Source organism: Chamaea fasciata, unplaced genomic scaffold (assembly GCF_029207755.1).
Source record: "Chamaea fasciata isolate MVZ Bird 193981 ecotype frontalis unplaced genomic scaffold, bChaFas1.0.hap1 SCAF_18, whole genome shotgun sequence".
Taxonomy (NCBI): domain Eukaryota; kingdom Metazoa; phylum Chordata; class Aves; order Passeriformes; family Sylviidae; genus Chamaea; species Chamaea fasciata.
Window position 1 is genome coordinate 6,068,345 of NW_027094103.1, and position 25,116 is coordinate 6,093,460.

At 42.0% G+C, this 25,116-nt stretch overlaps 2 protein-coding genes across 5 annotated transcripts in view; both read right to left on the minus strand.

Annotated features, from left to right (window-relative positions):
* Positions 1-21,648, minus strand: part of PPIL2 (peptidylprolyl isomerase like 2) — a 68,791-nt gene extending 47,143 nt beyond the window's left edge. The window contains exons 1-8 of the mRNA XM_066199794.1: positions 21,561-21,648; positions 21,428-21,477; positions 20,965-21,010; positions 20,276-20,338; positions 20,064-20,115; positions 6,872-6,923; positions 4,089-4,180; positions 2,537-2,626 (exon numbers count right to left, since the gene is read on the minus strand). Coding sequence (XP_066055891.1) covers positions 2,537-2,626; positions 4,089-4,180; positions 6,872-6,923; positions 20,064-20,115; positions 20,276-20,338; positions 20,965-21,010; positions 21,428-21,477; positions 21,561-21,592 — 477 coding nt within the window. The 5' untranslated portion in view covers positions 21,593-21,648. The remainder of the gene's footprint in view (positions 1-2,536; positions 2,627-4,088; positions 4,181-6,871; positions 6,924-20,063; positions 20,116-20,275; positions 20,339-20,964; positions 21,011-21,427; positions 21,478-21,560) is intronic.
* Positions 21,649-23,627: 1,979 nt separating this feature from the next.
* HIRA (histone cell cycle regulator) overlaps positions 23,628-25,116 on the minus strand; it is a 32,353-nt gene continuing 30,864 nt past the window's right edge. For all 4 annotated transcript variants that reach the window (XM_066199671.1, XM_066199669.1, XM_066199670.1 and 1 more), the window contains exons 24-25: positions 24,531-24,619; positions 23,628-24,037 (exon numbers count right to left, since the gene is read on the minus strand). In XM_066199671.1, the coding sequence (XP_066055768.1) occupies positions 23,921-24,037; positions 24,531-24,619 (206 nt within the window). In that variant the 3' untranslated portion in view covers positions 23,628-23,920. The remainder of the gene's footprint in view (positions 24,038-24,530; positions 24,620-25,116) is intronic.

Below are 25,116 nucleotides of genomic sequence, written 5' to 3' on the forward strand. Positions count from 1 at the left end.
ACATATTATGCAATTCTGCCTCCTCTGAAAAGAGTAAATCTTTCTTGTTTTGTTTTTAATTATATATATTAGGAGAGAGAAGCCAAGTTTGAGGTCAGCTGCTATTCTGGTAAAATCCAAGCAGATGTAGGATTGTCCTTTATGTATCAATACAGGAAAATGTGATCATACAAATAATCTGTAAATGTATCGTTCATATTTTCCACTTATCACATTGTATTTCACCACCAAACACAGGTACCCCATCTGTTTCCTAGGACATTCAGAGTCAGCCTCTGGAAATGCCATCTTCTATTGCTAAACACAGCTATTACAGACAGCCCTATTCAGCTGTTATTTGCAAAGCAAAGAATGTTTTTTATAGCAACTTCCTTCATATCCACTTTTTTGCCAAACAGCAGGGTCAGTGATACCAACTCAGTTTCAATTCCAGCTCTCTTGGATACCACAGCACTCATTTTACATGGTGGAATGAGAAAACAACAAAGTGATAAATTTCAACACAGAACTGAAAGGTTTTGAAGAGAAGGAGGAATTGGGGTAGAGCTCTGAAACACAACAGATTGCAGCCATGAACTCTGGCTAAGAAACAGAGCCACAGGTGGTGGAGCTTGGCAGTGTGAAGCCTGAAGCCACCACGCTGCCTGCGGTGTTGTCAACAAGAGAGCTCGTAGAGGAGACACCGATCTGTCTTTCAATAATTTATATGAAGAAAAAACTGTGAGAAAATAACAACACATTTCTCTACCACATCTACTTATGCAATTCTAATACCCCAGCTAGTCATGCCACTTCAGGTTGAATCCTGGCCTCAACAAAGCAAGGCAGGGTAGGGCAGAATTTGAATAGGAGAAATCAAGTTCTATGTGCAAGTTTGCAGTGGGTGTTGTGCAGTGCAGTAAATGGCTCTTGCTTCTTCTTCAACAGCCTGAAGCCATTTTAGACTGCTAGAAATAATTCTGAAAAAAAAATTTAAAAACTGGTAAAAGGTCAAACTTTATCTGGTCAACAGCATTCAGATGGTCAAATCTCTTGCAGTCCAATCCCAAGATGGGAGTGTCTTCGCTATTTCTGAACTTATTTAAGAAGAGTGTAGCACAGGACTGTACACTGCAGAAGTTAACACCAATCCACAATGAACTGTTTACTTAAGAGGTTCAAATCTACTCACACATTATGAACACCACCCTCAGTGGAGGTGGGAGAGGTGCAGGCAATGTGTGACTGTGACCTTGGACTGCACAACTATCAGAACCTACTTAGTCTCATATCAGACATATTCCTCCAAGCAAGAAAGAATCCCAGCATGTCAAGATTGAAGATGAAAAACATTGATAAAAATTCACATAGAGAACAACTAAAATTTTAGACCTTGCACACTGAGATTTAGAGGACTAGAGCAGCAGTGAAAAATCAAAACTAAGCAAGTAACAGGAACACACTCTTTATATATACATTCAATCCCAACCCTACAAAACATACCAAAATATTTTTTCAGCGACCACACATTTCAATTGTTTGTTCAAAATAACTTGGTTTTCCATACGGGTGCACAGACACATTTTTAGACACTTGTCTTTTTTTACTTTTCCAAATCCATTAGCGACCATGCAGTTACACAGAAATAACATTCTGTTGGGAGCTTTCAAACAGTAAAAAAGCTCTATTTTTTGCATCCATTGGAATAAAAACATTTTACTTTGTTGCATTAGCTTGAACACCAACAAGCCCAAAGGAACAGAGGAAAAATATTTAAAAACATGCTGTTAAGCACTGGGGAGTAGGGAAGAAGGCTTACACTTTGCTTAAATTTAGACATAAATGAAAAATATTTTTCTATTTGAATCAGACTGTATTGGTCTTGGCTAGTGGCAATTAAGTGTTCATGAGATGCATACTAACTCATGATTTCAATAATAATGATTCAGGAATCCTTTTTCCCCTGTTTTGAAATCATGCAAGCTTAAAAATGCCTACTTTTAAACAAAAGTTTTAGATCTTTTGAGACTAAACATCATCTGCAAATAACTATCTTTTACACTGTAAAATTCACCAGGCTCTTTTAATTTAGGTTTTAATTTTCTCAAAACTAGCAAAGAACCAACACTGGTATCTATTAAGAAGCAAAACATTCCAAACAAGCAAGTACAGAAAGTCCTTTGGTTTGCTGCCTTACTCTACATTTAGAGAAACATTCCATGGAAAACACTTTTCTGAGCCTTTGACTCTTTTATACATCTTTGGAAGAGTAAGATGGGCAATCCACTTTAATCTTCATGTAACATGCCAAGTTCCTAAAAGTTCAAATGCTTTACATTCTAAACATTGTTTCTTTTGATACCACAGACCGTGTTACTAACTCAGCCAGATTGTGTCACATGGGATCTTTGTGGCTCCTCTGGATAACAAAGAAAATAGAGTGAAGTTTCTCTGTTCAGCTACCCTAGTTTCCTGCAAGAATAGTGTACACAGGAGCATTTCACCCTCTGCAAAATAAAACCCTGTATGGTATAAGGTAACAGAGAGTAAAGTTCACCTGCAGCGTGACGATGTCCTGCCGAGTGAAGGGCTCATCTGTCAGGAGATCCTTGTAGCTCTTTGGTTTTATGTTCAGCTGCTCAACTGCCTAACAGCCAGGCAAAACACACAGATAGCAGAAATCAGATTCTTGTGTGTAAGTATTACAAGCAAATATGTGGTACCAATAAAATCTTAAAGTACAAATCATAAAGAAAACAATTTCACCCTCATTCTCAACTGGCAGCTGCAATATTTTCATTGTGGGCTTTAACAAGTGAGAAGCTTTTGTCTCTCGTCCCTACAAAACTTGACAGTTCTGTGTGGTTTGCTGGGTTGTTTCTTTAAGAGGAACCTTGTAGTCTCCATTCCATAGTTATGTCTATCATTCAAACCAAATTAATCATAGAAGTACTGCCAAAATTTAAAAAAAGAATTCTTGCTTTTAGTTTTCTAAGCTCTTACCTGCAAAAGACCCCTCAATCTGCCTTATTTACCCATATGTCCTCTCTGCTCCTCAGATGGAAGTGATAATGTTGTCCCAGTACCTCCATAAATTAATTCCATGCTTATAATAAACCAGTAACTGCTATTACTGCATGTGGTACCACATGGGGCACAAAGGCTCTCGGCACAGCCCATTCAGGAAGCCCAGTGTTGTAGATTGCAGCAAACAGAGCAAGAGCTCTGCAGTACTGACCAGGGTTTAACAAAGACCACTCTTAACCTCATCCTTGCCTGTTAACCCCAGCAGCCAAAGCATCCTGCTCGCAGAAAGAACAGAAAACACTTTCTATTTTAACATGATCTTGACTGCTCTCACTGGTGAGGACAGCTCTACTACATCAGAGCAAGTTTTCAAAAGCATGATGAATCCAGCCTTCTCCATGATTGCAATGGTTTCAGCCTGTTCCTCCCTCAGTATCTGAATGCTCCCTCAGAACTCAAAAAGCAGAATTCCAGTGTCCAGACTTTTCACAAAACTGGATATGGATTCATTAACTGAAGGATTTATTTGCTACTAAAACATAAGCAACCTTGCTTTTATAGTAAGGACTATGCAAAGAAGTCACAATCAACATTCCACTTGGGTTTACATAAATGTTCACAAAACACGAATAAAAATGCAGTTTAAGTGTCCATGAAGGCATTCTTTCTCCTGTTCCCCCCGCTCCAGCTAAAATGCTCTTTTTTATTCACTGGTATGAACAGAGATGAGGCAATTTGTGTTTTTGTGATGACACTGTATCAGAAAGACAACAGAAAATTTGTCTATTAATTCAACTGAGAAGCACATAAAAGCTACTCATTTTGAAACACAAGATTCAGTACATGCAGATTAACTTAAGAAAAGGTTTCAGAGATACTATTTAATTCATATTCTAAAGTTGTTCCTATTTTGAAGGCTAAAGCTGGACAACAATTTGTGAAGTCAGTTCATCTCCCATCCTTTAATTTCCCTGGCTGTAAAACAAGAATAAAATTTACCTGTCTTTCTAAAACATTTTGTAATTTTGACCGAAATGCATCAAGTATAAAACATTAATAATGAAACACAACAGAGAACCTACCTCATAGGCAAACACATTTCCAGTAGTCTTGATGGCCACAATATGGGAGTTATTAGTAAATACAGTAAACAGCACTGGACAGTGGTACTTGCCTGATGGAAGGAACAAAGTTTAAAATCCACATGAAGACCTGTAACTGTTTTGAAAGAGCTAATTTCTCTGATCTCTGTGGATGATATTTACATTAAATTTTAATATAAAGTGTAACTCCAGTGTGTATTTAATGGTGTTTTAATAACATTTTTGATTCTCCAGTGACAGAAAAAGTGCTAGAAAAAGTAACAGTTAAGAGAGCCATAAAACAAGCAAGGAAAATGCAGTTTTGAAATCTACTGCCTTCAATTCCCTAACACAGAACTTTGTCCAACTTGCTTGATATTTATGAAATACCACAATGTAATTGTTACTGTTGTAATCACAGATTTATTGATAACATGAGCCTGGACCTTGTAACGTGTCCAGTGCTCTGTATCACTCTTGCTCCCAGGAATAAATGTTTAGCTCATAGCCAACAGAAAAGTTCACAACAGCTGTTGTGCTTTAAGCAGAGGGAAGCATTTTGTATTCAAATGCGGCAAGCAGAACGCCATTAAATCTGAACACGTTACTCAATAAGGAACCCAGCTTCTGCTCTAATCAAGCTGTGAATTTTCCCAGAAGGGTCAGCATAAATATTAAGCAAGTCAACAGCAAGCAAACTGATGGGAGGCAATGTAGGAGGAAAAAGAAAAGTATCTGGATAATCTCAGCAGAAAGCAATTAGATGAAGGTTATTAATACTTGATCAGTTTGCTAGAACTGGGGTTTGGGTGAGATTTTTGAAATAAGTTGGGCCTATTTGGTTCTTTTTTTCCTAATTACCATTTGAAAATCTAAACCAGCAGGGAGGCCAGAACAGGCTGGTCACAGCACCTGCAGGGACAGGGGAGGCAAACACCTGCAGAGACTGACTGCTCACTGTGCCACCAGAGGCAGCTCTGCCCTGATGGCCTAACTTTTAGCTTTCATGTTTTTCAGATTCTGTGCTGCCTAGGTGTGTAGCTCTGAGCCTCATATGAAGTGTTAATCAGCTCTCTTCACAGGGTAGGTAGACAACACAATCCTTTTCCAGCTTGAGACCAAGGACAACTGCTACAAGTTTCACACCCAAAACAGGATAAACAAGGGAGGGCTGAGGGAAGAGAACAAGGAGGATGGAACTTCATAACCTGAAACTGTAACTGAACAATTAAACCCCAATATGCAAATGGACCAAAACTTATAAAAATGTGAAACCTCGTGACCTTTTGTCCATTTTGTGACCGTTTTGGGTCCAGCCCGGGGTGTAGCCCTGGCCAGGCTCTTGTCCTGCCCAAGGTGTATCCTTAAAGGCCTTTTAATAAGTACCTACTTAATTCTCTTAGTTCTGTCTAATCTCTGTTCCAGGTCAGCCTTCTCAAGGCGTCAGCCCCCCTGCACAAGTCAAAGCTGAGGACACTTTCATTAGAGCCACCAGGGCTGAAGGAAAGCCACTGCCACAGGGGACTGAAACTCAGGAAGTTCAGAAAGGGATTTTTGCAAGTGGCATCAGCATATGGCCCAACTGATGGATACAGAAACACACTGGCAAAATGTGAAGCCTCATTTCAGCTTCACCAAAAAGAACAAGTCATCATATTCTCAGTCCTAGGAAAAGCAAAACTGCTGAGGGCACACACATGTTGATCTGGATAGAAGGTACTCAGCTCATAAGTGATCACTAATTGTGAGAAACTGAAACGCCCAAAGACCTTTTATATCACATTTCTGTGTGAACAGAGAAGATCCTACATATGTAGCAACCATTCCACATTATGATTTAGAGAAAAGTCTGGTGACAGACAGAAATGCAACATTAAATTTTTGTCTTTTGTTGCATTTTCCCTTGATTGGTGCATGACACAGAATGCACCTTTTTGAGGAAAAGGCTTCTAAGACTCTAAGACTGTTGTCATTCCACCCCAGCATTATGAGCTGGACTTCTCTAGGGAAAGCACAGTGTCATGGTACCTTTCAAAAGCTTTGGCCACACTGGCTATTGATCAATTTTTAACACCCTGCTCATGAGACAGATGGAACAAAAGGCACAGAACAAATCCATCAGCTACAGAAAAGAGCTTGTAATCCATAGATTTTGGTAAGATAAGGAGAGAGACACTCCAGAATTTTATTCCCACCTAATCTTAGCCATTTTCATTTCAAAGAAATCATTATCTGCTTTGTAGAAGATAAATTCATCTCCACTCTTCTCTTTTGTTCCCATCATGCTCTCTTAGGAGGCTGATTTTATATCTTGCAGAAATAAAACTCAAGGCAGCTGTCTTGTGTGCTTCTACTCATAAAATCCCACGTGTTTATTTAAGTCTAGTCCCTTTTATAAACAAAAAGCTGTTCAAAACCAAGTGAACAGCAAATATTGCCACAGGCAAGTTGGAAATAAGATAACATTACAGAAATTTCACTTTTTATGGTACTTTCCTTAAAGTAAACAGTACCTTAGTGCAGTAGCAGCTACAGTAAAGTGAAATTGCTGAATAATTTACAGCTCCCCAGTGTAAAGAAAAACAGAAATGGGACTTTGAAGGTAAACATATCATTCACAAGAAGCAATTATTCTACTCAAAAAGTAAAAAGCATGATAGAGATCACAAACTACTTAAGTTCATCATGAGTAAGACAAACCAGAATTTATTATAACACTCATTAAGGGAAAAAAAAAAAAGAAACCCAAACAAAACACCACCACGAAAAATGACTGCACTTACCTTCACTGTTTTTAGCAAAATTCAGCTTTATAAGTGATTTGGCATCTAGTTTCTAAAGAAAATAAAGCATTAAAAAGATTAATCACAACAGAATGTAACCACGGAAATAAAAGGGAACTGTAACATCACTGTTAAGATTCTAATAGCACATAATTTATTAATAATATATTGCAAGTTGTCTGAATCATCAGAACCCTGGGAATTCAAGTCACAGCCCACAAAAACAAGGCTCAGGGAGCCTGAGAACCGGGATAGGTTTGTTTACAGGGCTGTATTTGACACAGTGCAGTGCTAACCATGGGGAATCAGCTGGAGGAGTTGCACAACTCTCAGCACAGACTGAAAGGGGAGTTTGCATGAAAAGCGAAGAGGCAAAGATCACTGCTGCTGATCAGAAAGGGCAGTTCAGCAGGGACCTCTGATGAAAGTCACAAAGCCAGCAAACCATTCTGGCAATCAAGTTTGATGTCTTTTCTGAAATAACTGTAATTTTCCTTTTACTCAGGAAATGTGCAGCAGAGCTCCCATGACAGGCAGCAATAAAAAAGAGAAACAGAGGCACAGGTTCTCTGGAGAGGCTCTTGGGGTCACGAAGGGAGTCTCAAGAGGGATTTTCAGCCTCTTAATCCCCAGGTAACAATTCCACTGAACAGGGAACTGAGGTGACAGCCAAGGGTGGGATAATGTTCTCCAGCTCTAGAGAGGACACTGCAAACTAAGCTACTCCTGCTCTCCCACGCTTCATCAGAAGCATGTCTATGGCATTTTTCTGCTGCCCTCTCTCTGGAAGGGTTTTCTGACATGGGGAGAGCAGAGCTGTCGGGCTGGCCAACATTTCTGGAAAATCAGGCTGCTCCTGTCCTGCAGCCTTCCCTAAGACATGGAAGCTGCAAACACACCCAAAGTAACAGTGAGCCTTCAGTCACATGCCAGGCCCGCAGACATTCCATGGGGTCAGTATGTGATTTGGGTACATCACTGGCAAGACAGGGCACACCACAACCTGGCTGACCTCACCAGCGCAGCCCACTGGGATGGTCAGGTAGCGCTTTACTGTGGCACCCAGCTGGAGAAGAAAGTCCATCCCAACAAGCTGCAAGGCTGAGTCAGGATCTGAGACTTCCAAAAAACAAAGCCTTTGATTGTATCAGCTGTCAGAGACAGTTTCACTTCCAAATGGATGCTTAAAAGCACACACAGCACAGGCCTTTTAAAAGAAACAATCAGTTCTCTTCTCAAAACATGCACCTGAAGAGTTTAGGGAGGTTTTTATAACCCAGACAGCACTTTATAAACAGCTACAGCGGAGATCTGCCAGCCCCAACACTGCTACTTCAATCATTATGGCAAAGAGCAATAAAGAAAAGTGTGAAACTAAGTTAGTGGGCTTTCTGTGCCTAATCAAAATTCATATTCTTGGTTTACAGAGTACATGTTATGACAGCTGGACTCATTCGTTTATGGGAAGGCGCTTCTCAAATTGCTCTCAACCAACTGGCAGGCTCATTTGCTGCCAGAAAGGTAACCATCTCTCTAATTTATTAGCAGGAAGAGCGATGAGAGCTAGTAGGAACAAGATGGGAAGGGAAAAAGAGGCCAGGTTTGGTTATATATAGTTATGTGATAGAAGACCAGTACTGCTATTTTTCCTTAAGTGGATTCTGAAAAAACCACCCAAAACACTCCAATATTGCCCACTGCTGGGGTACAAAGAAGGACAGCAAAGGCAAGGGCAGGTTCTGAAATGAATAAGTGAACGCAGAGCTTTATTTATCTTCTTACAAGAACAAATTTATCAAAGAGGTCGTAGGGGAACTGCAGAGTTGCCAAAATGAACATCTGATCCTGGACAGATCTGTTCAACCTAAACAACTATTAACACAAAGCAGCATCCATCTGTGCACATGTTGTGCAACGGCCCAAAAAATTATGTTTCAGAAAAAGCTTCTTTAGAAATACAACCACTGGAAATGCTGGTAATTTCAAGAAAGGTTCTTAAATTATCCTCCTGGTAGACGTGAGCTATGCCCAAAACATACCAGCATCTTTAGAGAAAAATGGAAACAGTTCCATAAGAAACAGTTTAGCATGACTGAAGATTCAGATTTATACCTTGACAGAAATTTCACTGAAAAGACAGACTAAACCACTGTGCAGACTTTAAAGGTAGCAAAAGCTGCAGTGCACTGTTTCATCTGTCAAACCATGATGAATTGTTAGAAGTGCTGCCAACTCCTCGGACTCTCACTCTGTGCCCAGGGAAGTGGTATGGTATTCCAGGTCATATCTTTCCATAATATGGGAAATGGTTATTTTCCAGCCTCAGTTACTCATGGTGCATCAATGCTCGTGCCAGATCTGCCCCACAGAGACCAGCACTTACACAGTCTTATGTCAACAGTAAATAAAAAAACAGTGATTGTCATACAGGAGCTGATACTGCCTGGAGTGAGAACTCTGCATTGAAGTGCTCTATGAATATTACAAACTTCTATGGCCACAGGCTGGCCTTCTATCAGGCCTCTCTTGAAGAAATGACCTTGGCATGTCAACTCATGCCCTTTGGAGCAGCTCTGTGCTTCAGCTTGAGTGGCAAAGCAAGAGGGGGATTTAAGTGTTTCATCAAAGGAAATCTTTGGAGCCCAGAACAGCAAAACCAGACGATGATGTGCTACAAAAGACTGCTCAGTGCCCAAGACCAGGCTACAGGATCTGGCAACTGCACACAGAGCAGCCACAGAGGAGGGAGTCCACAACCAGGACTTCCAGGAGATTCAGTTTTGAAACACCTACACTTTACCCAGGAAAGTGTAAAAGGACATGATAAACTGTGTAATATCATTTTTTTCCTCTCGAGTTCTTCATTTCACACGAAAACAGGATTATCTTGCATGTGGGTGAATCTTCTTTTATTTATTCTCCATCAAAAGTCAAAGCTTTCCAAGCACCATCACACAGTTTGTTGCCATGGAAATGACCATTTTGCCACAAATGGGCGTTGATCTTCACAGGAAGAGACAGCAGGAGTGAATGAATCCTAAAATGAGTTAAAGTACTTGTTTTCGTGTATATTTTATTATTAATAATGCTTTAGAGAGAACAAATATTGCATACATAGCTCAAGTTCAAAACTATTTTCGACCTGAGTTTCCCTGACACACACCCACCATCCAGTTAAAGCCACGCTCCAGTTAAGAAAGCGAGAGGAAAGAAATAGTGCTTATTAAAAACACTTGATCTAATTAAATCCTAAATTCTTAATGACAATGAAAAGGCCACAAGCATCTGCTACTTCCCTTAAGCAGAAATAAGAGCCGCATATTCCTTTCTAAAAATATTTTATGCAGAAATACTGGAAAGCAGACGCATTTCATGGCACGTAGTGCCAGCTGCTCCACAGCAAGGAAGGGCTAAAAAAAAAACAAACGCAGAACCGTGCAAGCTCTTTTCTCAGCTGACTCCTCTCTCGCAGGCACACACTTCCACAAAGGCAGCCAAGGCTACTTTTGGCCATGACCTACTTTCCTGCGGCAGCTCGCAGCCCCACCGCCCTGTCAGCTGACAGCACTGGCTCCTGCGGGATCCCAAAGGGCAGCATCCTTTATTGATACCCAGGCAGAGGTGGTGACGCCACGGAGGTTAGTGGGGCACTGTGGCAGCTCGCGGATGGAACGCGCCGATTGTTTCGAATTAAATCATTCTCTGTCAGCGCCGGGCGCCTCATGCAGATATGACCTACAATCCCCACGCATCAATTAGTTACACTCGCTGCATCGCTTTGGTCTGTGGCTGCACGTTCTTCTTGTTAATAAGGCTCTGACCCTGTTGGATATGCACCAGCCTGAAAAGCAATCAAAAGGGGCTCCACTGATTCTCTACCCACACATGGGCGGAGCTGGTGACGTGCAGCAAGAGCTGTGTTTAGTAAAGACACACTTTCCCACCCTACCAACAGCAACTGAGCAAGTGTTCAAATGTTGAGCACTTGGGGATTGGACCCACTGATGGGACACACTGAAAGGCCTCTGTCAGGAACACACAGATATCCAGAGAAGATGGCACTGGGGTTGTGTGGCCAGGTTTTGGTAGTGGGGGGCTACAGGGGTGGCTTCCGTGAGAAGCTGCTGGAAGCTTCCGCCGTGTCCAGCCAGCTCCAGGATGGACATGTTGCTGGCCAAGGCTGGGACAATCAGAAATGGTGGTAAGGAATCTGGGATAACATATCTAAGAGGAAAATCTCTCCTGGCCTTTATGTCAACCCATGAACCCCCAGTGACATTGTCTCTCCCCTGTCGTTGTGGAGGGCAGTGAGAGAGGGGCTTCGGCAGTGCCTGGGGACCAGCCAGGACCAATGCTCTACATGGGGAAAAATTAACATGCCACGTCTGCACTGGCTGATAACATGAGGTCAAAAATCATTCAGAGGTGGCATGGCCATTTGATGGTTCTTCATTCCACCAAAACAAGAAACACTGAGTTACCTCAAGCAGAAGAGAAAGTCAGAACAAATACTAGTATTGAAATGCAATGTTGCCTAACAAGTACCAAACTTAGCTTAGCAACAGCAAATGAATTTTGTATTACATTCTTCAGTTCCTTTAAAGATGAGACCTGTTACATATAACTTTACATAAAACTTCCCATTTTAAGAAGCCCTCTTACAATTTTCCTTGCTATAAAACCTTGCCCAAAAAAATGGGGACATGAGTTCAATGAACAGTACTGGAATAACTCCACATATAATGTTACTTATTTTAGATTTGGTAAATGGATTTAATGACGACAAAGGGCATTGGAAATCCTCACGTCTACACATTAGGCTTTGCAATTGGAAACAGCAGCACTGTTTTAACAAGGTAAGCCATCCATATGTAGTTTAACACTCCAGGAAAATTTGGGCTCAGCAGCCAAGAGGCCAGAACAGTCTCACAATTCAAGGTATCATTTCTATGTTTAATTCAACAACAAAAATGCTCAATATTTATCACAGCTGCCCACCTAATGCTAAAAAGAAACCCTCAGTTCACATTCTTGGATGAAGCTGCTGTAACAACAGTTTTCATGTACTGCTGAGCTAGAATGGAAATGGACACAGAAGATCCTTCATTACACACTTCTAGACCACTGTATTTTAAACTGAAACCATATGGTCACCAAAGCATTGTCCAGAGAACCATAAAGATATGCTTGATAACACACATGGTTCAGAGATACCAGCAAAAATGCTGCTCTATCAAAGAGCACGTTAGCAGAAATTACCATGAGAAAAAGACGTGTAGCTGCATTGCAAGATCAAAACCTGCAGTCTTAATGCAGTCAGAAGTCTACCAATCCAGAGACCCACAGCCAAATACAGCACAGTTCAAGGAAAATACAGCTTTGCAGAAGCACCAAAAATCTAGTCTCCAATTTTAGTGAAAAACAGGCAAGTAAAGATCTGTAGGAAACCTCATGCTGCATCTCATTTAAGGCTAGAGCGCTTCACAGCTGCTAGTTTTTCAAGTGTCACAGTCACAAAATCCCATCCAATGTGCACACTTACACCAAAACACAGAAAAGGAAAAGAAGGGGCCATCTGTTCAGTCTGTAAAACCTAGATGTCAATACTTTCTTGCTGCAAGGGACGTAATGCATTAGAAATATTAGTAGACACGTTTACCTGCCTGTGCCCAGAGGTGGGTTACTGGATCAAACACTGCCCACCACCACCACAGTCAGCAAGGTGTGAAGGAGGAACAGCAGCTTGGCCAGTGACTCATGACACTGGAAGGTTTTAAATGTCTTTTTTTGATAAAGCACTTGAAGAGTAAGTAGAAGCAAATCTCATCCTCTTCACCCTCACTGTTTCTCAAAGATACAGGGAATTGAAAAATAAATCCCCTTTATAGGACAGATAAAGGCTAACTCTTAGTAGTGCTGGGTACTCTGCTGTAAAACACACAAACAACTCTGGAAAAGAATGAACCAGCTATCCGTGTTTGTCAGAAACAAAGGAGAGAGGGAAATTTTCAGAAAACCCAACAAAAGAAGGAGTTCTCTGTCAGGATACAATTCAGTGGGATTTTCATCCCCTTGACTGCCCCTGTGTTTTATGACCATTTCGTTATGACACATGACTTCCCAGTCATTCCTCAGGGTAGAAGTCATGTCCTCATATGTTTCTATCCAGGGGCCTTGAAAATTTATGGTCACTAGTCAAATATTAACTCATTTAGACTGTTGACTAAAAGCTAATAATTTCTGAGGCCAATGAGGTAAGACGACACGGCTCAGTTGCTGCATATTGAAGAGTTCATCTCGTTCAAAGTGGATTCTGGCATTTGAGCAGCAGCCTGTGTCTGCTGCCCCAGACAAAAATGCACCTGGAGAGAGATGCTTAACAACAAAGGCTGTAACCACCCATGACTGAAAGCCCGCAGAAATACAGGCAGCAACATTAAACTGGAAACAACTAAACAAAAGAGAAAAGGAGGAACTACTGCTCATCCTGGCTAACTCTAACTTATATAAACAAGTACCTGCTTTACAAATGACCCAGCCTACCAAAAGAAAATGCAAGAAATTCTCATTTTCTCAAAGCACACTTCCTGTCTCAACACATATACTGAAATGGTTTTTGGTTTTACACTATCAAGTGTAATATACCATATATTATCAAAGTATTTCAGGAAGAGATTAGAAAATATTCCCACCACTGTACCAAGCATTCACACAGCATTTACTGTGTACGATTAAGATTAACTCTGTTCAAAGAAGATATATTAAAATTTAACAGATGTGGAGGAGAATTGTGACCATGTAGGGTATGGAGAACTTAAAGGCATGAAGAACATCTGAGAGGAAAATACTAGTCTCAACAACAAAATGTCAAGAAAGCATTAAATTCCTCTGTGCCAAATACACAGCTGTAAACACTAACAGAGAGAAGCACAATTCTGGCACCAATACGCATGAGACTAAGCTGGTCAAACCCAAAATTTACAGAAGATATGTATCAGATGAAAAACCATCAGCAGAAGCTCTCAGCAGCCATAGCAGGCAGAAGGCAAACACTGGTTCAAGACAGAGCATGCAGTTTGCAAAGCAGACTGAGAGAGCTGAAGACCTCAGACAGTCTTTCACTTTTCTGCTCCTGACCATTTCACTCCTCTTTCTGCAACACACGACAACCAAGATGGATTTGTTTGAATCATTTTTCAACAACAAAGCTTCCCTTGGCTTTATTTCTGTAAGCTTTGTTCTCAGTTCTGTAATAAGCTATTACTCACCCAGAACAAAACTGTATTCCTACTCCACACTGAAACTTTTCTTACAAATAAACAAGAAAAAACCCTCCCTGCAAATACATAGGAAAAACATGATAAGTTTAACAAAAAGGGAAAAAGGGTGCAATTGACATTTAAACTTATGCAATATCTGAAGACCTGAGTTGCATCAGACAAATGAAGAAATATACTTTGAATTTCAAAGCTGAAGATGTGCCGTCTTCTTCTGACACGTACGTGAAAGGAGTTCTCTAGAGAAAGATTAAAATTCTCATTTATACATCACTCATATTACATCCAAATGAGGCCTGAAGTTACTGATCCACCTAAATGATCACTCATTTCCAAAGCCCCAAGGAGAAAAGACAGCAGACTACTTGGATTTCAGGTGCTGTGCTCTGATGTTGAAGAAAAAAATAATATGAGAGGGATATGACTCATTCCTGTATTCTACATAATGAAAATTATCTCAACTGGTCAAACTATTTAGCTCTTAATTAGACAGTCCCAGCACTCCAGATATGGAAAACTGATGTGGACATAGCCTGCTTGTGGAAGTCTCCACAGCATTTTCCTGCTGCTATTTTGTATCCAGACAAAAGACAAAAATGCTCAAAGGAAGCACAATCACTTTGGAAACAGTAAGTGAAGAAAACTTTTCAAGACAAAAAGATGAAAAAGCACACAGAAAATCTGATTCCTGCTTCAATGTGCCATTTTTAGATGATCATCAGAATCGTGAGGTAACATTACCACCAGGTTACAGAAAGGTCTCAACAAACACTCTGAAAACGAATCCCACTGGACATTATCTATGGCTGTTGCATTTTCCTGACAGTGTACACTGCTACACTGCCCTGAAAGAGGGCACCTTCCAACCACAGGGTTTTGTCTAATACATCCATTATTTGCTGCTCATTATCTCGAAACACACCTGGAGCAACACAATTAAAGCAGCAATCTGCAGTAAATTACATCCCAGGCCATATGAACTGAGTGAAAAGCCATTGTCACTGTTATTTAGCCACTAAGGGTCACATGAAATTGGAACTTGTCCTCCTCCCAGTTCAGGCCTGAGATTTGTTCCTCTTGACTCAGGGTTGGATGAGTTTTGTCTGTGACTGTGATCTCGACTCCTCTGACTCAGTAATGTGTGAAGCTCATCCAACCCACTTTCAGGAATCCATTCCTGAAACACAGGGACCTTGCACTGATTATGAGACAGAGGTGGAAAGCAATTTGTAGTGAACCATAAAGCCTTGGCTGGAACTTAAACTGTACTTTAACACTTGTTCCTACTTGGTATTTCCCACATTGTTCACACATTACAGTTTCTTTATTCAGAATATTGCAAAAGTAGAAAAAAATACCTAAGCCCTGTTTGTCATTATGTTCACTCCCCCAGGTGAAGAAACAATTATCAATGTTTTCTATTTCTATCTCTATGCTTTCAAAACACCAACATGGTAAAAACACTTTCATATTTAAGGAAGTTTCACCTTTGCTCCAATTTCTGCATCCTTTTCAGACAGGATTTCCCTTACTTAGATAGCCAAAGACTTTTTTAGTGCGTTAAAAAAAAAAAGTGTTGCAAGGTTGTTTGTTCATTTTTTAAGTGGGATTAACAAATCACCAGTTAAAGAAGTAATCTTCTTCACATCCTCATCATTAAATCAGGTCAGCAAGCCTCACTGCAAAACCAGCAACTGATTTCTATGGGATCTACGAGACCCACCGAAATCTACTTGACCAAATCAAAAAGAAATCATGATTTCAACAGCAAAATGAAGTAACAATAGCCAGCAGCATTTGGAAGATAAATACATTTAGAGGAATGTATTTGAGAATGATTTTCCAAGTTTTGAAATAACAGATTTAGTTGCAATTTTTTTCTTTTGTGGGTAAGAAGTTATAGGTTTTGAAAGTGCCTGTAATTATCATGGCAAGCATAATCTTACCAACCTTACTTCAAACAAGTGATTGAAAAAAAGGGCCCTGTTTACATTCCTAGTGAGCAGTGCTGGAGAAAGGAGGTGTCCACTGCAGGCTGTCATTGCTGCAGGGCATTGCAGGTACAAGCTCTCCGGTGCTTCCAAAGCCTGGATCAGACAGGCTTACTGCAGGAGCCAGGCACCTGTACTGCCACATTTATTTGATCATGCTAGTCATAATTTCACCCCAAGTCAGCTTTATTTGGTAAATACAGGATTAAAGAGTGTGGGAGAAAAACAGCAAATATTTATATTGTACACAGAGCAAAGCTTTGTGTCCAGCTCTCTCTTTTTAAAAGGCAGATGTCTCACTGGGAAAAGTCAGGGATTTTTTGCCCTCTGACTCCAAAGCTGGTTCTCATTTTCCGTGTCAGTGGCTCTGCCTTCTATTACTTCATCCTGTGCACCAGACTCCTCTTTATGGTTATCTTCAGAGGCAGACAAAGCAAAAGGCTTTTCTAACCTGTAAAAAACTCTCAGAATTTATAAAAAAATTCCTTCTTAACATAGTGAGAAGCTAAAACCTTGTGACGCTTTAGAAAATGCCCTCTCTGGCCTGCAGGTCTGGATCCTAACCTTGCACGAGACAGGGCACAACACAAATTCTATTCTGCCTCATTCAGACCAGAAAGAAATGGGACTCTCAGTCTCATAAATCCACCCCACAGCATCTTCAGGTCTCCTAACCTGACTCATAGGCCAGGCTAAATTAACTGGACTGAATTGAATTAACTGCCTTTCCAGTGTCCAAAAGAATTGAATTCCCATAGAAAAGAGGGAACCAGCAACAAAGACAGCAGGTACTTCTGAGACAAGGGAACAGAGATATTTGCCCAAGGTTGCAGAGTCTTGATAGGGGCTGAAAGTACAGCCACAACAATCTGGCCTGCCCACACACAGTCAGAATGTCACTGAACCAGAGTGGAAAAAATAGGTATTGACATCAGACACATTACAATGCACAGGAGGAAAAATAGCTCAGCCCACACAGAATATATCCATGCAATAAAAAAAAAAACCAAACAAAACAATTTCCTTGAAATTCCTGTCAAAAGGCACGTTGATCTATTTGAGATTCCAACCAACCAGACATGCTCTGGCCAATCTCACTCCTTGAATCAGGTATCCTGAGCCCAGCTGGCTGCCTCGTGTGGGCACGCTGGTCAGGCTGTCAGAATGTCACTACATGAAACATCCTGGCAAGCCTGCAACTCTCTGCAAGCCCAAGAAGCCAAAGTGCTGTTGTCAATAAAAAAGAATGAGCTAACTATCACTTTCTGCCTTATTTTTTGCAATTTTAGCATAAGGACAAGCCAGGGCAGTGTCCTGACAAAGCTGACAAAAAAAGAGAGACAATGCCAACTGACAGACTGTAGTTCAGCTGTGAGAAATGCACTGCTTCTTCTAAAATGATTGGTGTAGCAGTAAAACAAACGAGAAACATTTTTTACTACAACACAGTTAGAAGGGGGGGGAGGGGAATAAATCTAAAGTTATTTTCTAGAATAGCTCATGGTAAATCCTAGACAAAGGTCAACAGTGATTTGCATTGCAGTATTTCTTTAAAAACAAAGGCTAGTCCAATAGTTTCGGATTCAGAAGAATCAGAGAAGTCCCTTGTAGACCAGTTCACAAACACCCAATTAATAAAAGACTAGCACAATCCTATCCCCTGGAGCACAGGAAAGATAAATATATTAATGACTGCAAGGCTCTCCAGTTCTCCATTGAGGGGTCCACTTCAGAAATAAGACAGAACTAGTGAGTGCCAAGAGTGCATCATTAACACCCCATCTCCAAGCAGTGTATTGACTTCTTTAAAGCATCTGTCCTGTTGCAAACCACAATTAGAGAAGTACAAGCCACAAAGGGTTTCATTACTATTTTTTACTTCAAGACAAATAATTGAAAAATTCTCCAGAGCCTCATCACCAACCTGTGCAAAGTAATTCCGTAAGTTAGTGTCCACAACATGGCACTGCAGCCAATCTGGCTCAATTCCTTTCTAAATAAACCCAGAGCCCTGAGTTTCTCTAAGTCACCAATTCATTACCAAAGATACTTTCTGGTTTCCATGAGCAAGCTGCACAGGGAACAGAGGGTGCACACACAGTGACAGATTCAGCAGAAGACAGAACAGTCCAGAGATGCTCAATTCACTCAACTGACTTCCTCAGCCACCTACCCTGCCTTATCCCAGCACTCCTATCCCATCCCCGCCCAATGCCACCCTCCTCTTCCAAAAACCTGAGCTAACCCTCTGGGAAACAAGGTCCAAATTACAATCCTTCTTTCAACCCCACTCTTCAACTCAGAGCTCCACAGGGCTGGATTCAGCAGGGCTGTGTGCTATTCTGGAGAACAAATGTCTCCTTCCAATTGATCTGGAACACCTTAGTCCTGTGGAGGAGAGAGCTGTACAGCACCAGTCCACCAGAGAACAAGAGGGGGGAAGAAAGGGCTCCCCGGACAGTGAGGGAAAGGGGGGGATGCACACTGAGGAGCTGGAAAAGAATGCAGATGAACTACAGAAGCACAAGTCAGGTAAACTAACAGGTCTCAAGGCCTGACTTCATTTAAGCATTTATGGTTCACCCAGTGTATTCTGCACAGTCTCCCTCTCTCTCCATTACACAACACAGACAGGCACATTACACTTCTTGTTTAGCACTTACTTGACGCAATTTCAAACCACATCAGGGTTCATGGTCTGCAATGAGCTGCCCTGAGTGAAAAAAAATCGATCTGGTAACACCCCAAAACTCCCAACCAATGCAGAGAGCAGCAAGGTGGTGAGAGGCTGGCAAAACCAAATGAAATTGCAGTAATTCCTTCTCAGCAACACACTGGCCTCTTCACATGTGAAGAAAGACCTACACCCATCTCACCACTGCACAAACACACCTGCAGGAATATATGAACTCTCAGACAGGCTGATTATGTTTAGAGTTTGGAATGTTGCATCTGTATTTACCTTTTTCCTCGTATCTACCTGCCTGACAGAAAAATCTTTAATCAAACACAAGGTATTTCAGGAGGAATCCCACAGCCCAGAGCCAGCGGCAAACCTCCCCAATCCTGGGCAATGGCTGCCACCCAGCGCCTGCAAAAGTAACTGCACACACTGAGGGAAAGGACAAATCTCAGCTGCTCAAGCAACAGTTTCTGCTTAAAAATTTTCCTCTAAGCCCTCATAAAAAATGCACTTTAACACATCAGAAAAAAAAAAAAGATAATTCCAACAGGGAAATATTTCCTGTACTTCATGTTTGTTCACTGTTTTACAACCTCATGCTGCTACAGAAAGTAATCCCTTCATAATTATCATTTATGCAGAAAAAAGGGGGAGAAACAAAGTTTTCTCTCACAGTGAGCCATCATGACAGAAGCTTTCTGAAACATACTGTCAGGATAACTAAAAATATTTTGTAGTGTAAGCTTACCTACCATTCATAATATCATCTATTAATCTCTTTAATGTGCATAATGTCAAACATCCTTTGGGTTAGGAAATATTGCTGGAAGTTTAACCCCAGATGGAGAGGTGCCAGCCCCTTGCCCTGTAGGGACCAGAATGCTGCTTATAGGAGACAGGAGTGGAGTCTTTTCCATCAATGACCAGTCAGGCTTTCTGGGCAGCACCAGCATTAACAACAGCTTGTATTTCCTTCTGTACAGATGTTCATTATGCCACAGCTGGAAGGCAGGCAAGATTCCCTGGGAGTTCATACAAATGAACCACTCACCTCTGCTCTATTCGCAATTATATTACAAAAAATAGAGGTAATGCTCTCCTTTCTTCCACACATCTTCAAAACTGAACTCTCATTCAACTTCTGCTTTCATTAAGGCATTTCTATTTCTCTAACACATTAAATTAAAAACTGAGCACAAAGAAAGCGAAGACATGATGTGAATCCAGCCATCATTACTTACTTCTCCCGTGATTGGATTGGTTCCATATTTCTTTATCCAAGGTACAATGCTCCTGAAAAGAGAAGGGATAAATAATTCATGACAAGCACCATCAGAAACCTCTGCTGACGGCCATGACTGTTTTTGCCAACTTGCTAAGACCAAATGATGATTACACAGCTGTAGCCAGTTCAACACCACAAAAATAAAGCTAAGTACAGACAGGAACTTACAGAATGTCAAACACCGTCCCATCTGGTGTGCAAACTGGGTATTCAAACGGCTGCAGAGACAAACTAGAAAAAAGAGAACACAATCTTGTTAGCAAAACCAGCTGGGAATCACAATGTGACTGGCAATCACATTCAGCATCCCCTGTCAGGGAAGCTTCCATAATCCCGGCAGCTGTTAGCTCATAGGTATGGAAGGCAACTCCCTGAACTGCCCAATTTACAAGGATTTCTAACCCATTTCCACCAACTCTCTTCCTTCACTCCTGCACTTCAACCAGTAAACTCTAAGCAGAAAAAAAAAAAAAAAAGGCAGAAATATTCTCCAATCTACCTTAATCTCTATTTTAGCAAGATGAGTGACCGGCCAAGCACATTCTGAGCAGGGACAAGTAGATTTGAGCCCTGATGACACAGATTGGAAAGACTGGGACGTACACAGTAATTGTTCTGCATTATTTCATCACTTGTGTGTCCTTTCAGCCATCAGCTCCAACCTCTGCAGACACTGATCATGGGTCATGCAGACCCTGTTTCAGTTCTTATTCAACTTTTTCTTGCCACACTAGTGCCACAGCGGGCACAAGTCAATGAAAGTAACTGCCTCAAAAGAACATGGCTTTAGTTCAGTGTCAGCAGCCTAATAAACAGGTATGTCATTAAATAATAGTAATGTAAATTTGTTGTCTTACCTGCAGTGATCAAACGATAAACGTCTAAAATTGGTTCGAGGAAGGTCTGTTTATGGAAAAAGAAGACCCACACAACAGATTTTAATAAATACATGGTACTCTAGGTAACAAAGAAACATTTCAAAGTTACATATCGCTGTATAAACGGTGGCAAGTTACTGAAGACAAGGATAAATACCCAAAAGCTTGCGAAACTGTAAGTAAAATTTCTGAACTGAAATTACACTGCCAGAAAAAGACCAAAACAGAGCTGTGCCAGGCCGAGAGCGCCGAGTTTAAAAGTGGTACTGAAGGCTCAGGCTGTGCCCCAGCAGCGGGCACAGCCCCGGCGGAGGGCGGGGACGCTCCTCGGGCCCGGACCGCGGCGTTTCCGAGCAGCGCCGCGGGCTCAGGCCCAGCCCGGGGCTCGCAGCTCAGCCCCCGCCGCCCCGGGGCTCTGAGGGACGGGCCCGTCCGCCCTTACCTGCTTTCTTGCCGCCGTAGAACTGCGTGTACTCGGCGCACGTGATGTACCTGCGAGAGAGGGGGGTCACTGAGGCGCGGCACAGACACGGCCCCGCACAGCCCGGCCCGCCCTCCCCGCGCCCCCCGCTCACATTTTGTCCTTCTGATGCTGCCGCTTCCCCATGGCGGCGGCTCGGCCCGGCCCGGCCCGCGCTGCGCCTCAGGCCCGCCCGCGCCTTCCGCCCGGTGCGGCGGGGAACGGCCGCGCGCGGAAACACCGGCGGCGGCGGGAGAGTTCCGGGGCCGCGCCGGCCCGGGGAACAGGCCGCGATGGCCGCGGGTGTTCACACGCCTCAGGTTGGTGGGACCTCAGAGCAGCCTGCCGGGGATTCCGCTTCGCTAAAATATGTTTTCTTGCCTGGAATTTAAAAATCTGTGTATTCCCGGTCTGTTGGGCAGTGACAGAACCTTCCAAGAAAAAACGGGTAGAAAAACCTACTGGGCTGTCTTAATGTGGATACGGCTCTTGACAAAAAGTATTTCAGTGTCTCTTCAAAGACTGAAAGAACTGGCTGGCCCTTAGCTAATTACCTTTAAATCCCATTAAAGAGCCTTCAGTACAAGCCTCGTAGGAACAGCATAAGGCTGAACAGAGGATGGTCAGAGCCCATATCCCCTGTCTTTAGCAGGAGGAAAGCCAGTTGTCCTAGAGCTTTCACGTATCCAACACCTCCAAATGCATTCATGTTCCTTTTTTCTTTTCTCATTAAACCATCACCCTGGCAGCTGCCGACACAGAGCTACTGGAGAGACATCCGTGGAATGGATAGTCAGACTCCCACTGACTGCAGCAGGCTTTGGAGAGGAGTCCCCTTGTGCCCAGAAGAATTCCAGCTCCTGCTTTAATCCCATCAGTTGGTCCTTGGCTGTATCCGTGAGCACAAGGTGAGCACAACCTGCTCTGCTTGCAGGGGGTTACACGAAACAATTTCTGAAGGTCCATGATTCTATGTTGTTACAGTTCTCCTCTGAGGAACAGAATACTTGTTCCCATGACTGTACTCTAATTGGCAACAGCATATGAATTATTTACATTACAGCTGGTTCTCACTGTCAGACTCTTTGGCCACAGCAGCACAGCTACTCCTTGTCTTGGCTGAGGGTGAAGGATATTGTTTGTTTGATGTTTAGGGGAGAAACTGCTCTTTTACAAGGGTTTAAGTACACTTAATCATTTCAATTCTCATACTCAAAAACATTTCAAAGCAAGGCATTGAGTCACACCCAAACAACAGGGCCTGCAAAGAACCAACACCTTCACTTGCTCCTTTCCCAGCACCCAGTACACTCTGGGAGAAGAAAACAATTCAATCAGTGGAATTCCAAAGCACTCCACAAGGAACCCCAAGTGCAGAAAGCTGCTTCCTTGCTGCAGTGCAGGCACTGTGGTCAGGGCTGAGGGGAGCCTGTTGGGCTCTGTGTGAGACGATGAGCATTCCCACACAGCTCCTGCTCCCCGCTCAGATGGGGCTCTGGAGGCAAACGCTGTAGGTGCCCACAGACACCAGCAGCGCTTGTCTGATCACACTGTCAGAGGAAAGATCATCCAGACAGAATTATTCATTTCCAGACACCTTACCGTGATTCAGCCTGTGTTGACGTTCCTGGAGATGCCTGGGCCCTTTGTAATAATTCAAGACCATGTTTTTGCTTTTTGTTGTTTTTTTTTAACCAATGCAATGTTCTTTTATTTTGTACTTACAAAAAGAGCCACCCCATTGTATCCCTCCCCCTCCCCCCCAAATGCCTTTTACAAACATTGAAAAATTAAAAACCTGATGATGACATGTTAATTTGGTAGAATTACTTTGAAACATAGCCTTTGAAATTAAACTCCTACAAGATGACTTTGTAGTGACAGCCCGATTATTGGCCAAATAAAATTCCTTATTACAAGTTAGCAAATTCTAGTACAAAAATAGTCCATGTGTTAGAACAGCCTCTTATTATTATTATATTCACAGGAAAGAGTCTATTGGCTGCATAATACCTTAATATTTATGAAATTTCATTTTACGTGGCTCATTCATCTAATTCAATATAGTGTTGAGCCTCAATAAATCCTCAGGCAAAAACCCCTAAACAGGGTTAAATATGCTGTTCAGTGTACTCTGAAGTACTGTGCTTTTCACAGGACATCCAAGAAACCGCACAAACAGTTCTCAGCTAGTTTTAATATTAAATGAGATCCAGATCCAAAAGGATCCCCCTGAAGTACATATCCATGACTTTCCAGAGAAACAGAGGTCACAGCTTCAATGGTCAAGTTTCACTTGGGAAACTGTCGAGCTCCTCCACTCAGCATTTCCAGGAATCCGCTGGGACCTCTGCAGCACAGCCCTTCTTCAGGAGTGTCCCCACTGGCCGGGCTCTCGCTCCTCTTTTGTCTCTGGTTAATGCTGTTCAGCAGTTTCTCTTGGACCAGGCCCCACAGGGAAAATCTGGGGACTTGTTACTTGTCTCTCAAGATGTCCAGCTGCTCTTGATACTCTGTGAAAAGCCTCTGGAAGCGGAGGTTCTGTCCAATAACAGGAAGAAGCTCTTTCAATAGTTCTCTCTTCCGTAAACCCTGCACAGAAAACACAACAGCATCCTCAGAATCTATTATTTGTTATCATTAACACGTTCCACAGAGCTCTCTAAGACTCACACCCTTTTTCCTGCCTAGAGAGAGCTGTGTAGTTATGTTCTCACTCTGCTTCCATGACTCCCAGAATAAAAACTTGCTTTACATTCACACACTCATGAAGCTGGAGCAGCCTCTGCAGTTCCAGACTCCAGGCTGTGTTCTGGGAGGGCAGACATGTCTTTGGCATGTCCCTGTTTCAAAGCTGCTGTCTGAACCATGTGGAAAGCAACTCTCCTTTATCTGTGTGATACTCAAGACAGCACCAGAGCTCACACTGGGGACAACAAGCATTTGCCTGTGGTTTCACATGGAATAAATCTCAGTGCCATGGGAGAAACCCATGTGATCAGAGCAGAGTATGGAAAGGATAATACCCTGTAATTTTTATGGGAAGCTCTTCCTTGTTCTTCATAAAACTATTCTCAGGACTTACCATAACTGTTGATTCCCACTGACTTCCAGCTGAGTAATGGACTGGACCCAGTAAATCCTTGCATAATTCTCGCAAACGATATTCAAACCCTGGAGATAGTCAGAAATGAAATCAGACTTGACAGCATTTCACTACATATAACCACTCCACAATGTAGCAGACAACATTCAGGGAAGAATTACAAGTATCTGGAATAAAATAAAGCCCAAAACATTGATTTCTGGAAAGTTATACTACCATTCTTACAGCAATTCTTTGGAAATATGATTTTTAGAGCCTTGAAGCATCTCATTTAAGGTTCTCAAAACCAAACCCACTACTAAAGATGATCTACAACAGGGAGAAAAACTGAAGTCTGAAGTAATTACTCCAGCTTGTTTTAAGAGCTGCCCTGATCTCAACCTCACTCTCCCCTCCCACACAAACATACCAGCTTTTAAAAAACCAAAACACCTTTAACAAAACCACACACAGATTCCAGGCCACCTTTTTTTACCCAAAAATTAAAGGGGGGAATTCCCTTGCAAGAAACAAAGTCTATTCAAGAGTAACTTGCCAACTAACATATAACAGACCAAGTATTTTA